Source organism: Pezoporus occidentalis, unplaced genomic scaffold (genome assembly GCF_034315485.1).
Source record: "Pezoporus occidentalis ecotype Australia unplaced genomic scaffold, CSIRO_AGI_Poc_V1 ctg30, whole genome shotgun sequence".
NCBI lineage: Eukaryota > Metazoa > Chordata > Aves > Psittaciformes > Psittacidae > Pezoporus > Pezoporus occidentalis.
This window is the reverse complement of record NW_026914941.1, coordinates 134,218-147,394: the sequence shown is the minus strand read 5'-3', so window position 1 is coordinate 147,394 and position 13,177 is coordinate 134,218. Positions and strand designations below refer to the sequence as shown.

Sequence of the window (13,177 nt, the reverse complement as noted above, 5' to 3'; positions counted from 1 at the left end):
ATCCATTCAAACCACTCACCCCCTTGTGCTTCCGAGGCCGTTGTGTGACAGAAAACTTGTTTCTTTACCAAATTCAACTTAATTCCTTAATGTGCCTCGAGGGTTTACCCCGGACAGAGACCTCTTGTGTGCTCGGTGCTGGGTTTATGGCTCAGGATCAGCCCTGGCCTCTAACACATGGTCTGCAAAGCGTACAGCCCCTTTAGACATCCTTGCTCCCACACTTGGAAGCACAAAAGCAAAGGAAGGAAGAATAAAAGCAGCGATTGCTCAGAATGAGGCCAGGTTTTGTTTAATTCGACATGAAAAAGTCGTTGTTAGGATAACCCATCTCCCACTGTTTCCCCTTGGGAAATGATGTCTGAGCTGGAGCAGGCCTTGCAGCGGGTTGAAGTCTTGTCTGGCACAACCCAGGAATCACTAATGAAGTCAGTGAGGAACGTTATTAAGAAAGGAGAGCAAACTTCAGTCCTGTGGGGGAATCCGATGGGAGCTGCGTGAAATAACAGCACCTCATTGAAGCCAAGGGTGGAGGACCCCATCCCTACAGCTTTTCCCTCCAGATCCTCTCTCCAGCACCATTTCACATGGGAGGAGGCTTGGTTCCTTCGTTCCCCTGCTCTCCGCTTGCTCAGGACACGTGGCTCTGTTGCAAATGATGGATGCAGGGATGGATGCTGCCCCCCTCCTGCCCCAGGACTGGGGGCTGCAGCCCTGGGGAGCTGCTTCCCTCACCTCCCAGGTGTGGGACTTGTCACTCTGAATGGAGTTTATCAGCAGTGTCTGTGCCTCACTGTGTCCTAAGAGTGCCCTTTGGGTGGGAATGACATGCTGTGTGGAGCAAAGCTGCTCCGAGGCTTTAAATGAGGCACAGAGCTCCCGGCTGGAAGTGACAGGGAGCTCTACAAGGGCAATGATTAGACAGTGCATCAAGCTGTGCTTTCCAGGGGCTGCATCTATCAATTTCAAGCTTCTCCCGTGCTATCAGTGTGGAAGTAATTGCTGTCGGTGGGACTTAGCAATGCAGAAGGAAGTTTGCTGATGACACCAGGCTGTGTAATGCAGTTGACACGCTGGAGGGATGGGATGGGATCCAGAAGGGCCTGGACAGGCTGGAGTTCAACAAGGCCAAGGGCAAGGTCCTGCCCTTGGGTCGGGGCAATCCCAGCACAAACACAGGCTGGGGGAGGCTGGATGGAGCAGCAGTCGAGGGGCTTTGGACAAGGGATGTAGGGACAGGCCAAGGGGAATGGCTTTAACCTGCCCGAGGGGAGACTGAGATGAGCTCTTAGGCAGAAGCTCTTCCCTGTGAGGGTGCTGAGGCGCTGGCACAGGGTGCCCAGAGAAGCTGTGGCTGCCCCATCCCTGGCAGTGTTCAAGGGCAGGTTGGACACAGGGGCTTGGAACAAGCTGCTCCAGTGGAAGGGGTCCCTGCCCGTGGCAGGGGTTGGAGCTGGAGGAGCTTTGAGGTCCCTTCCAACCCAAACCATTCCCTGATTTGATGGTTTCCAGGTTTATTCAAATCTACCTTCATTCAGAGAAGGATTTTGCATCACAAATGATGTGGGGGTCAGGGTCCAGCCCCTCCGTGGGTATTGGCATCAAGTGCCCTGTGGATCACCTGGAACACAACACCAGATCCAGCATTTCTGATAGACAGCCAGTTTGAAACCCCAGATTTTGTGGGCTGGTTGGAGCTACGCTGTTGCTCCAAACAGTGCCAGACACAGGGCTGCTGCCAGGGATTTCAGAGCAGACCTGTAAGGGAGCTGGCAGGGGCTGTGCAGTGCTGCTCACTCGGCTGCTGCTCTGTCACAGAATCATAGAACAGTTTGGGTTGGAAGGGACCTTAAGATCATCCAGTTCCAACCCCTGCCATGGGCAGGGACGCCTCACACTAGACCTTGTCACCCGTCAGTCCCTGATGGGTGAAATGATGTCAAGCATCCTTGTAACCCCCTTCAGATGCACAGCTTTGAGCTGCTCCTGGTTCTTCTGAAGCAGGCAAACCACCCTGCAGCTGAAGGGCTGTGTTCACGGGGGTGATGCTATGTTTGTGGTGCTGACTTTCCCTGCCGGGACAATGCGAGCTGTGCACTGTCATCTACTGATGTGTTTTTCTATGTGCAGATAAACCGCTCTCTCCCAAAGCATTAAAAGGACTTGAAAGCACTCAGCTGACAAAGAATTATTACCCGGTGGTAAGTTCCAAAGTGCTGATCATACATTTTAATAAGCAGCGTATTATTAGGCTCCTGAAGTGGCTCCTTCCCTTAGAAATCATTGGAGCAGTTGGTAACAACTGGGGACATGACTGTAGTTCAATGCGGTTGTTGCCGTTCCCTGTCGAGACAATGAATGGAAGTTGCTGCTAGATGTCAAGAGGAGAGACTCTAGGGATAACACAGCGGAGGTGGCAGCTTTGAGATGGATGTTGGGGAGCACAATGTCTCTGTTCCAGTCATTGCCGTGGGCTGCAGGGTGTTGATGGGCAGATAACGGCAGGGCATGAAGGAAGCCAGATGAGGGCTCTGATCCCTGGGGTTGGTTGGGGATGTTACACCCCTGCCTGTGCCTTGGAGATGGGGCGGCCCCACAGCTCCCAGCCTGGCTTGTTTGCCTGGGCTGGGCTATGAACTGGGGCTGCAGAAGGCACGGAGGAACCTCCTTCACCAGCCTGAGGTCTGGCAAAGAGGGGCAGGCACCTTCCTGCAGTGCAAGGGAGTTGAGACGCCTGCATGCGAACGTCCCCGGCTCTCCGTGCCGCAGGTGGGACGTGCTCATCAGTGCGTCTAAATGCGTTTAAGCAAAGCGAAGCAGAAATGCTGTGTCCAGAGAGCTGGGGACCACCTCCTCTGTCCCCAAGGCTCATCCACACCGAGAAACCTGAGTGCTGAGCGGCAGCATGCAGGCAGGGGTTGGCCAGGGATGAATTGGCTGCTGAGAGGTGAACTCGGAGCTGGGCTGACGCTGTCGTCGCGCTTTGCCAGAGAAGGAGCAGCCTTTAACACCCCCTTTCCAGCCCTGCTCCAGTTTCCAAAGTCAAATCCCCAGATTGGACTCCCAGTCCTGAGCGTTCTGGGGTCTGCGTCAGCAAATGTAATCTATGGGCTTGAAATGCACTTCCAGGCTTTCCCTGCTATGAAGCTGATGTCGTGTTCCTGAGTCGCTGGCACAAGGATGTACTCAGTGCTGTGTCTCTCACCCTTAGGTGTTGCAAAACATTCTGGAAACAGAGCGAGATTATGCGAAGGAACTACAGTCACTTCTGGGAACTTACTTAAGACCCCTCCAGTCTTACGATAAGTAAGCTATAAGGGCATCCGAGGTGCAGAGAACCCCGTAAAATAGAGCAGAGCTCATTACTTCCCTGCTTATGGATGTTGAGGGCTTGCTGCTGCTCTTCTTGTAAAGCCTCACAGCTTCTCCGTGAACCACAATAGCCCCCACATTGTAGCTCCTGCTCTTCCCTGTTCCTCAGAGGTGCTGCAGGCATCGGGCTGTGTTCAAGATGGGCAGCTCCTCCTGTTAAACCCTCTGTGTGGCTGTTGCACCATGCGTGTTCCCAGTGGTGCACCTTGCATGGCTTCTCCCCTTGCCGTCTGCCTTGGTGTGACTTCTCAGCCCCAGGGGGTACCTCCTCATCCTCTCTTGGTGCACGATCCCGTGTATTCTTGGTGGTCAGACTGCCTCTTGCTAGATCCAAACTGCTGCTGGGCAAGAAGTGACTCCCCTCTTCCTGCATTCCCATCTGCACAGCTACCAGCTTTTAAGTGTCTCCATGCTTGGGAAGAGTGTGCTGCCATCCCTTAGGGCCTCAGCAGCACCAGGAGGGACACTGCCAGGGCTTACCTGTGGAAGAAGCTGATGTGTTCCCATCCAGGGAGAGGCAGCACACGCCGCCCTGTGCTTACTCAGCATGCTGGTGCCTATCAGTAGGTTCCCATTGACAGTCTCACCCTGGTGCAACATCTTCACCTCCTGCATTGCTTCAGCTTCACTCATCTCTTCCAAAGGTGCCATCAGTGACCCTGTCCTTGTGTCTGCGTTTGGGGCTGGGGTCCCTGTGGCTGAGCACGCTGCAGGGGGACTGGCTACTCCAGAGCATCACAGGCAAAGAGCAGTGTGGTCCAGCCTGGAGAGATGGGGCAGTGGTGTCTTACGGCCTTTGTATTTAAACCTCTCCTCCCTCCCCAGATCTCCATGTGGGATATATTCAGCTGTGAAAACATCTCGTGCTCTCAGCCTTGTAGGCAGCAAATGAGGGTGGTGCGAGAGGGACTCTGGGGATGGCTCTCTCGGAAGCACATGCATAAAGCTTTGGCTAGGAAGAATCCACCTCTTGCAAGGAACAAAGCCAGCCCTACCCAAGGAGCAGCTCTGCAGGACCCTCCTGCCACAGGGAACCGCACAGCGTGAATCCCTGCAGACAAAGCTGTCTGTGTCCACACCTTCCTCCCCGCCCCTGCCTGAAATCCCGTCTGTCTGTGTCTCTTAGACAGCTAAACATGGGAGCAGATTAGTGTGATTAAGTGATTAAAATCCAATTAAAATAATCCTTGGCAGCAGGCATCTTCTCTGGGACGCTGTGGTCTGTAGCACATCGTGGGGTTTGGATTTTCCCATGTCTGATGGTGTAGCCAGGGAAGGAGAAATTCCTGGGTCTTTCTGGAAGGACAGATACCATGAGGGATGCTCCCTGGAGCGACCCCTCTCTGATGCTCCTTGTTGATTTGATTCTTTTAGGCTCAGTGCTGTGGACATCGCGTCGTTGCTGGGAAACATGGAAGAAATCTCTGCATTCCAGCAGACACTGAACCAAGCCTTGGAAGAAGTTGCAAAGTAAGCTCATGCCATAGCACTGAGGTGGTTAAGCTATTAAACTGCAGCTAAAAATAATAGAAAGACCTGTTCATTAATGTTCCTCCTGGCTGCTGTCTTAGGCTTGTTAAATAGAGCAGGGAATAACAGGATTGAAGAGGCAGGAGGGAAGGTAGAAGAAGTGCTGACATCTCTACTGTTAAGGCATCTGCTGAATGAGAGTGTCACCAGACCTGACATGGAAGTGTACCTAGACCAAAGGTGCAGACACAAACAGGGTGGGAGACCTGGCAGGTAGGGATTGCCAGCGGGCAAAGAGCAGGTTATTAAGGGTGATGATTTCCCACAGGGAAGCAGCAGATGTCTGCAGCCTTAGCCTTGCTTCTCCTTTGGAAGGGCTGAAAGCAGATGGGGAAGAGACTGAATATTGGGAACGTTGGGTATTCTGCTCTGTGCTGCAGTTACATGGTGGCTTGGGAATGTCCTGGTGCAGCAAGTGGCCCCTGGGCAGATCCCTGAGGGTGCTGTAGGTGCAGGGTGCAGAGCAAGAGGCTTAACATGACGAGTTGGTGTCCACAGGCTCCCCGAGAACCAGCAGCGTGTGGGAGGCTGTTTCATGAACCTGATGCCGCAGTTCCGCTCCCTGTACCTGACCTACTGTGCTAACCACCCCTCAGCAGTCAACGTGCTCACACAACACAGGTGAGTGATGGAGCAGAAGATGGAGGCTGAAATCCTACCTTTAAAATGTTCCTTTTATCATTAACACTTGGCTTCGTGTGGCTTCTGACCTGTAGTTTGACAATAGAGCAAGTGGATAACATGGGATCCTGCTGCTGGGAAAACTGCTGGGGCTTTGGGCTCTTAGCTCCAGCATGGACACAACTCGTGCTGCTTGTGTTCACAGCTCCTGTCTGCCCATACAGGACTTCAGTAGAACAGAGGCAATCTCAGCCCTTGCAGTAGCATCTCCTATGATTGTTGCTTGCTTTCAGACCCACTCACACAGGAGAGTGTGTTCCCGTGTGGCACTATGGTGTGTGGAGCACATCACTGCAAAAGGAGGGTGGTCATCAAGTCACCCAGTCACCTGAGTTGTCAGTTGTTCAAGCACATAGTTGATTTGCAGGGTCATTGGTACGTAGCAGTAATACCATCTTCCTTCATGTCCCACTTGAATTTGAGTCATGTCGTGCTAAAGAGCATGCCAAGCCAAAGGCATACATCTGTGTCATCTCTAATGCACTTTAGCTGTCCTCCCTGCAGTGATAGGAAAACCAGAACCCCTGGCCATACTGTTTAAGCCTTCCCATTCAGCAATGGGAGCTCACAATGTATTTACTTACCTCCCCAAATCCAGCTTTGATTCAGCCCAGCGCAAAACCTGACTCCTGTAAATGACTCACTCATGTGGTTCCTCAATCTGACCCCTTTCCTTCAATCAATCCAAGAACCAGCTTTGGCAGATGTGCTGACACACACAGGCCATGTATTCCGGGGTGATGTCTGTGCTACCACCTGCATCACTGCTCCCAGCAGCATCCCAGTGCGCTGCTGCAGCATCCTCCAGCACAGCACCTCCCCTGCATCCCTGGGGAGCAGGGTCTTGCTTGGCTGGGAGCTCACAGCTCCCTGCCGGGTCTGCGGTGCTGAGGTGCTCAAAGTGAGTAGCTGAGCTGCCTTGGGAAAGGCAGAGCCCTGGCCATGAGGAGAGTGTGGGAGGCAGCAGAACGCAGCCCTTGGCGGTGGCGAGCCCTCCTCCTCCTCCTTGTTGTTGTCTCTATTTATAGTGATGAGCTGGAGAAGTTCATGGAGAGCCAGGGTGCGGCCAACCCCGGCATTCTCATCCTGACCACGAGCCTCAGCAAACCCTTCCTGAGGCTGGATAAATACGTGACGCTGCTGCAGGAGCTGGAGCGGCACATGGAGGTAGGTGGGATGCAGGGGGGGCTGCTGGGCAGGATGTGCCCCTTGATGCTGCCCCCTCCACCTCAAACTGCTCAAGCACCACATTGCTACAAGTACTTACTACCCCTCCGAGGAGGTGTCCCACCTCCGGGGGATATTAGCTACCATTCAGATTAGAAGTGAGGAAGCAGTGGAAGAGTCGGGGATGTTGCAGGAAGGCATCGCCTGCTCTTTGCTCCAGCCCATCCTCAGAGACGGGCTATTTCCAGCCCAAGTAAAAGCAGAGTTGAGGGTCAGGCCACAGCTGGTATTTATTTGCACAGCAGTTAATAAATCACTGTTTTTATTTCCATTTCATGACATTCCGGTGCCACTTGCTCCCAGGCACATTCCCAGCCCTCACCCCAGGCTCGGGCTCCGGGATGGAGGCAGAGGTAGACCTGGCAGCCGGGGCAGACACTGGGTGAGTGCCTGGGAGCAGAGGGAGCAGGAAAGGGACACAGAGACCCTCAGCGAGTGGCAGATCTGTTTCAGGACATGTCTCCTCCCCTCTCCTGTAGAGATCTCTGTTGATGGAGCTCTGCTCCTCGCCTGTGGATGCTGCAACATGTAAACCCCGAGGGTGGGCTAAGGAGGTGAAGGAAACAGAAGCAACAAAGTCTGGGTTTAGCTGGGTTTGCTTCTTCCCTCTTCCAGAGTTAATTACTCAGCACACTTCACCAGGGTCATTCATTGCACATCCCAGCCTGACTCCCCCATGTGCTGGGCTGCACCCCCAGAGCGTGAGCAGCAGCTCAGGGAGGGGATCCTGCCCCTCTGCTGTGCTCTGGGGAGACCCCCCCTGCAGCCCTGATCCAGCTCTGGGGCAGCAGCACAGGAGGGACGTGGAGCTGTTAGAACGAGGCCAGAGGAGGCCACGGGGATGCTGCAAGGGCTGGAGCAGCTCTGCTCTGGAGCCAGGCTGAGAGAGCTGGGCTGGGGCAGCCTGGAGAAGAGAAGGCTCCTGAAGGGGAGACCTGAGAGCAGCTCCAGTGCCTGAAGGGGCTGCAGAAAAGCTGGAGAGGGGCTTGGGACAAGGGATGGAGGGACAGGCCAAGGGGAATGGCTTTAACCTGCCAGAGGGGAGACTGAGATGAGCTCTTAGGCAGAAGCTCTTCCCTGTGAGGGTGCTGAGGCACTGGCATAGGGTGTAAGAGCACTGTATGCACATCACAGACCTGTCCTGCTCTCACCAGGCTGCAGGGCCTGAGCTGAGCGTGGCTGCAGCCACCATGCCTGTGCAGACAGTGTGCTCTGTACAGGATGCTGTGTGGGATTCAGCAGTGGATTCAGGGACACACACATCACCTATTCCTCCTAGTTTCTAAGCCGAGCGTGGGAGGTTTGTTGCATGAATCAGTAGGGTTGAGGTTTAAGCTGTGATGCCGTGGGAGGAGGATGGATGTGTCCAATGCAGATGTATGCAGTGTCGAGTGTACCAGAGCATTCCCTCTGCTGCTGTGCAGCTGGAAACAGGGTAGTCCTCATCCCAGATTCAGAGGTGAGCAATCCCTGACAGCTGCAGGGACTGCTCCATCACAAGCTGGACACCTGCCTGCATGGTGAAGAGCTTATGTTGTGGGGCCCTAGATCCAGGAGGAGGTGCTAGGAGAGCACTAGCATGCAGCTGCAGTCAGAGATAAGGGGCAGCATCCTGCTTTCCCCTCTCAGCCAGGAGCTCTCTGCTGCCTTCAGCCTGGAGGTGAAGGTCCCATTGATGCTCATGGAAATGGCACCCTTGATGGGGCAATGGCTACAATACCGTGCATGCCAATGGGAGTTTCCTTCCTGAAGGTGAAACCAGCAATCCACCCTACACCTCTGCCTGGTTTCATTGATTTTCTTTGCAAGCTGAGTTTGTCCTGAATGAAATCACATCTGTTCTTGCTGTGCCCACTTTACACTCATGAAATTGGTATTAATGAATTGCATGGTTGCTTTAAACCACATCCCATTGACCTGGGTGGTGAGGAAGGTATCTGGGAGGCTTTGTCCCCTCCAGCGGCCCCTCTGCCCTGCATCCCCCCTGTGGGCTCTGCAGCCCTGGATGCCCTGGGGTAGTGGGTGCTGCACAGGGTGATGATGCTGGTGGTGGCGGTGGCTGAAGGCTTCTTCTCTCCCTTCACTAGGAGGCGCATGCAGATCACGAAGAGGTTCTGAAAGCCCTCACATCCTTCAAGTCCCTTGCGGTAGGTGGCACTTCTTAAAATAGCACGCTCCGTTTCAGGGCTGTGTTGGATGAGTCAAGCCTGACATTTGTCTCCTCCATTAGAAACAAAATAAGTCTTCTGGAATGGAAAAGATGGGGTTTAAAGCATCTTAATCTCAAGTCTCAAGTCTAGAGCTGCCCCTCTGGCTGTGTGTTCCCAGCAATTGCACCTCGGCTCCGTGCTCCCAGCAGGAGGGATGAAGGGATGAAGGATGCTCGGTGTGCCCCGCGGCAGAAAGCCACATGTGGGTGGTGGTGGTGACAGGGTCCCTTTCATGTCCTTTTGCCTCCATACCCTGATCCAGAGCGCCCCGTGCTCACTGAGATGAGCTGTGAAAGGTTACCAGGGTTGCCTGACTCAACTGCTGGTGCCCATCGGGTGACTTTTGGTTTTGTAGAGGATTTTTGCTCCAGGGGTGTCAGGAGACCTTGACCATATTGCTATATGGACTTTGCTGTGGGGAACAGAGCAAGCAAAGGGCTGAGTCCGAGCTAACAGACCTGTTCCTGGGAGCTGGGTTACCTGCACCCCTCCAAGTCCTGCTGCACTGAGAGGAAAAAGAGGGGGAAAAGCCACCCACATGCACAAAGCTTTTACCCAGCAAAGCTTTCCTCAGTTGTTAAGGAAGCTGTAGTCTCTCTCACTTTGTGGCCTGAATACCTTTCACTCCAACCACTCCAGATGTGGTCCAGCTTCCTTCCTTAGCACTGCAGATGCAGGTTTTTCGGTGCTTAGCAGTGCAGATAAAAGATGGGGAGGAGAAAGTTCATAGAAAACAGGAAAGGGTGATTATGTTACATTTACTTAGAAACCCAGCTCCCCTTCCATTTGTTCTGGTAGATAATAGGGCAATAATTCAGTGAAGTTACAAGGTGATGTTAATCTACAGGAGTGCTCGTAAGCAATGGATGGGTTTACTTGAAATGTGCACTTGGGTGCTGAGTAATTTAATGTAATTATGAGATAACTGAAGAGGTTCAGTGCGGATCTGAGGTCAGATGGGCAGAGATGCCCCTCGTGACAGATGCCTGGTCCCACAGTAGGACCAGGGACGGACCATGTTGCTGCTGTGATTTGCAGTGGTGCCTCTGCACAAGCTGTGATGGATTGGTGTGGATTTTATATGGATTTGCATCCTGGGAATGTTGGATTTGGAGCTGCAAAACCAGAGGAGGCCCCCGCAGCTTGGTTCAAATGCGTACATTCAAACTAGCCCCAGTGCAGTGTCTCACTTTGAAGATCTGGGGAGGCAAAGAGTTTGTATGAAACTGAGCTGGGAAAGGAGGAGAATCTCTGCCAGGAACAGGGCTTTGGAAAAACCCAAGTATCTGGTGAAAACTGAGCCCGGGTTTGGCTTAGCAGCTGCTTTCCCTTGGCAGAGGGTCAGTTAAAGCAAGCCTTGCTTGGGTTTGCAGGACTGTCTGTTCCATCAGTGCTGTCCTCTGCTTGCCGAGAGCTGCTGAAGGACTGGCGGCTCCATGGAGCTGTTCCAGTGCCCAGCTGCTGAGCATCGGTGCAGTCCTTTCAATGACAGCACCTTCTTTTTGGGCTGCTCTGCTGGAACACTGCGCCAAGGCCTGCTGCTGGGTTTGCAGATTCTGGTTACAAAACACCCCCCCCCCCCCCCAACTGATTCACAGGGGTTTTGCATTGCTGCAACAAAAACTCTCTTTGCTGCTTGGGCAAAATGGGCAAAACCTCTGTGAGCACCAGCAAAGAGAGAGACTTGTCACCCTGTGGCTGTCTTGGGTTTGGAAACTGTGACTCTGTGCTCTCAGAGGTGGCACTGGTTTGGAAAGAAAAGCTTGCTCAGTGCAGGGTGACATTTTCATGTGTTCAGTGCTTCGTAGATCACTAAATCTGTAACCAGCTCTGTGTAATAGCACCCAAGCAGGTTTTGCCTATCCCTTGACATGACCAGCCCTGAGCCCATGTGGTTGTGGGAGCATCCCGTCTTTGTTGGGATCATTTGAGTTTGCTCCTGCCCTCTTGGCTAATGAAGCCTCTCCCTGCCATTCCCAGACACAGTGCCAGGAGCTGAGGAAGAGGAAACAACTCGAGCTGCAGATCCTTTCCGAATCCATCCAGCGCTGGGAAGGAGAGGACATAAAAACGATGGGAAGCATCATCTACATGTCCCAGGTTATGGTGCAGTGTGGGGGAAGCGAGGTGAGTGCAGTGGTCCTCCTCCTGCCTAAAGGCATTGTGTCCAGATACTCCTTTGCTCACGGCATCAGGCAGCAGCTGCTCTCACTCCAGGCCAGCAAAGCACTGACAAGCAATGCTAACAAATCATTTCAGCCAGAGAAGAGCTACGCAACGGGACTGTGCATGTCTTTCGAGTCAGGCACCCTGGTGACTTAGCTTCAGGTCTTTGCTGACGCACTCCTCAAGCAGGAGCATCTCAGTGTCATATAGCACATTCATTTCCCCCTTTCCCCCCTGTGACTGACTCTGAGAAATGAGAGTGACTTCGAAGTATGCATTACCATAACCATTTTGCACTTCCTGTGATGCTGTGACGTCCCACTCCAGAGCTGACTGTGCTTTGGAAATAGCTGGAGGGATTCCTGTGCTGCTGGGCCTGGAGCATCACACCACAGGCCTTCACCAGTGCTGTTAAAGCCATGCACACTGCGTGTTCGGTGTGGGAAGGTGCCTGTTCTCACTGAATTCCTTGCTTGCTGTAGCAAATATTCCCCAGGAAGGGAAGAGCTGTAAAACAAAGCCCTGTAGGGTCTGGTCCCAGAGCCTGGTTTGGGATGCGAGATGCTGAAGGACATAAGGTCTTAGGAGGCAGTTTGAAATGACTGGGAGAGGATCAGCAGGCAAAGATGTATGCAGGGACAACTAGGACAGCAATGAGATGCTGTAAAGAAGAAAAGCCCCAGTAATGGGTATGGGGAGGGATCTCTCCCAGGCTGTGATTCCAGCTGCAACAAGTCCAGTTTGCTGGAGGAAACCGCTTGGGAGGGATTGCAGGCTGGCCTAACCTACACTCATGTCCCTGCAGGAGAAAGAGGAGCGCTATTTCTTGTTGTTTTCAAACGTTCTGCTGATGCTGTCTGCAAGCCCACGGATGAGTGGGTTCATCTATCAGGTAGGCACGCTCAGTTTGAATTGGAAGCTGCAAGGCGTTGGGTGTGAGGGAGGAAATCAGATAGCTTCTATCAAATTCAACCCTCTCTCCTTCCTTAAACCTCGCTGGTGGCATGCAAGTGCTGGGAACTTGGGTTTGGTGTTACCAGGCCACTTGGTGCCTTTGTCCTGCCGGGTGGTTGAACAGCATTTGGTAGGTGAATGCTGTGAAATTAGGAAGGAAAACCTGCAGAGCGTGGTGGCCTGCGGGCTGTCCTCAAGAAGGATGTGGATGTGAAGGTGTCCTGACCCAGCCATAGGGGTTTGCCCCCTACGATTTCAGTGTTGTGCCCTCACTAGGGAATATTTCACTACTGTAAAGCCCACTGTAAAGAGTTCAACATTTCCTCTCCATGGGGCACCCCAAAACTCTGTATTTCTTGAGTTTCACCATTTGAATGGCTGCAGCCAGGCTGTTGGGAGCTTGGTTTCCCTCTGGTTGCCTGAAGCCATCAATAATACACTCCAGAAGGATGCTCTTGTGTTGACATGTCATTTGTCATACCCAGGAGAGATGGGAGAGGTTTGGGAAGGATTCGGCTGGGGGTTTTGGGTTTCATCTGTAAGCAGGCAGTTCAACACGCAGAGCAGAGGCACAGCGAAGGCTTCCCCAGACCCAGGGCAAGTTGGTCCTTCTGACTTGGTTGTACAAAGGGTTTGCATCTAGTGAAGGGAAGGGGTAGAAGATGAGCTGGGAATGACTCAGTTGTCATGGGAGCCTCTTCCCAGGGTTTGACCTAGTTGTGCAGGGAAATGGAGATCCGTACATTCAAGGAGACTCTTCCTGCAGTCAGGAGCCTTTACAAAGGAGTTTTTAATGGCGATTCCTAAAAAGAAAGGAATTGGCAGGAAAACAAGCAGAACAACCCCCGATGCAGACACTGACTCCTCCTCAATTCCCTTAGGGAAGGCTGCCTTTGACGGGAATGACACTGACAAAGCTGGAAGATGCTGAAGGGAATGAGCACATGTTTGAAATCACAGGTCAGTGGCTCAGGCCGTGCTCCCAGTCCCAACAGCAGCTGCCACTGGAGGTGCCGGTGGTCTCCTCCTTGCCCTGA

The 13,177-nt window shown here is 53.1% G+C and overlaps 1 protein-coding gene across 5 annotated transcripts in view; it reads left to right on the top strand.

The window, feature by feature from the left end:
* Positions 1–13,177, top strand: part of ARHGEF6 (Rac/Cdc42 guanine nucleotide exchange factor 6) — a 38,629-nt gene that overhangs the window by 14,963 nt on the left and 10,489 nt on the right. For all 5 annotated transcript variants that reach the window (XM_062627402.1, XM_062627401.1, XM_062627405.1 and 2 more), the window contains 9 exons: positions 2,131–2,201; positions 3,212–3,306; positions 4,747–4,842; positions 5,401–5,523; positions 6,612–6,750; positions 8,898–8,957; positions 11,001–11,147; positions 11,992–12,078; positions 13,022–13,100. In XM_062627402.1, the coding sequence (XP_062483386.1) occupies positions 2,131–2,201; positions 3,212–3,306; positions 4,747–4,842; positions 5,401–5,523; positions 6,612–6,750; positions 8,898–8,957; positions 11,001–11,147; positions 11,992–12,078; positions 13,022–13,100 (897 nt within the window). The remainder of the gene's footprint in view (positions 1–2,130; positions 2,202–3,211; positions 3,307–4,746; positions 4,843–5,400; positions 5,524–6,611; positions 6,751–8,897; positions 8,958–11,000; positions 11,148–11,991; positions 12,079–13,021; positions 13,101–13,177) is intronic.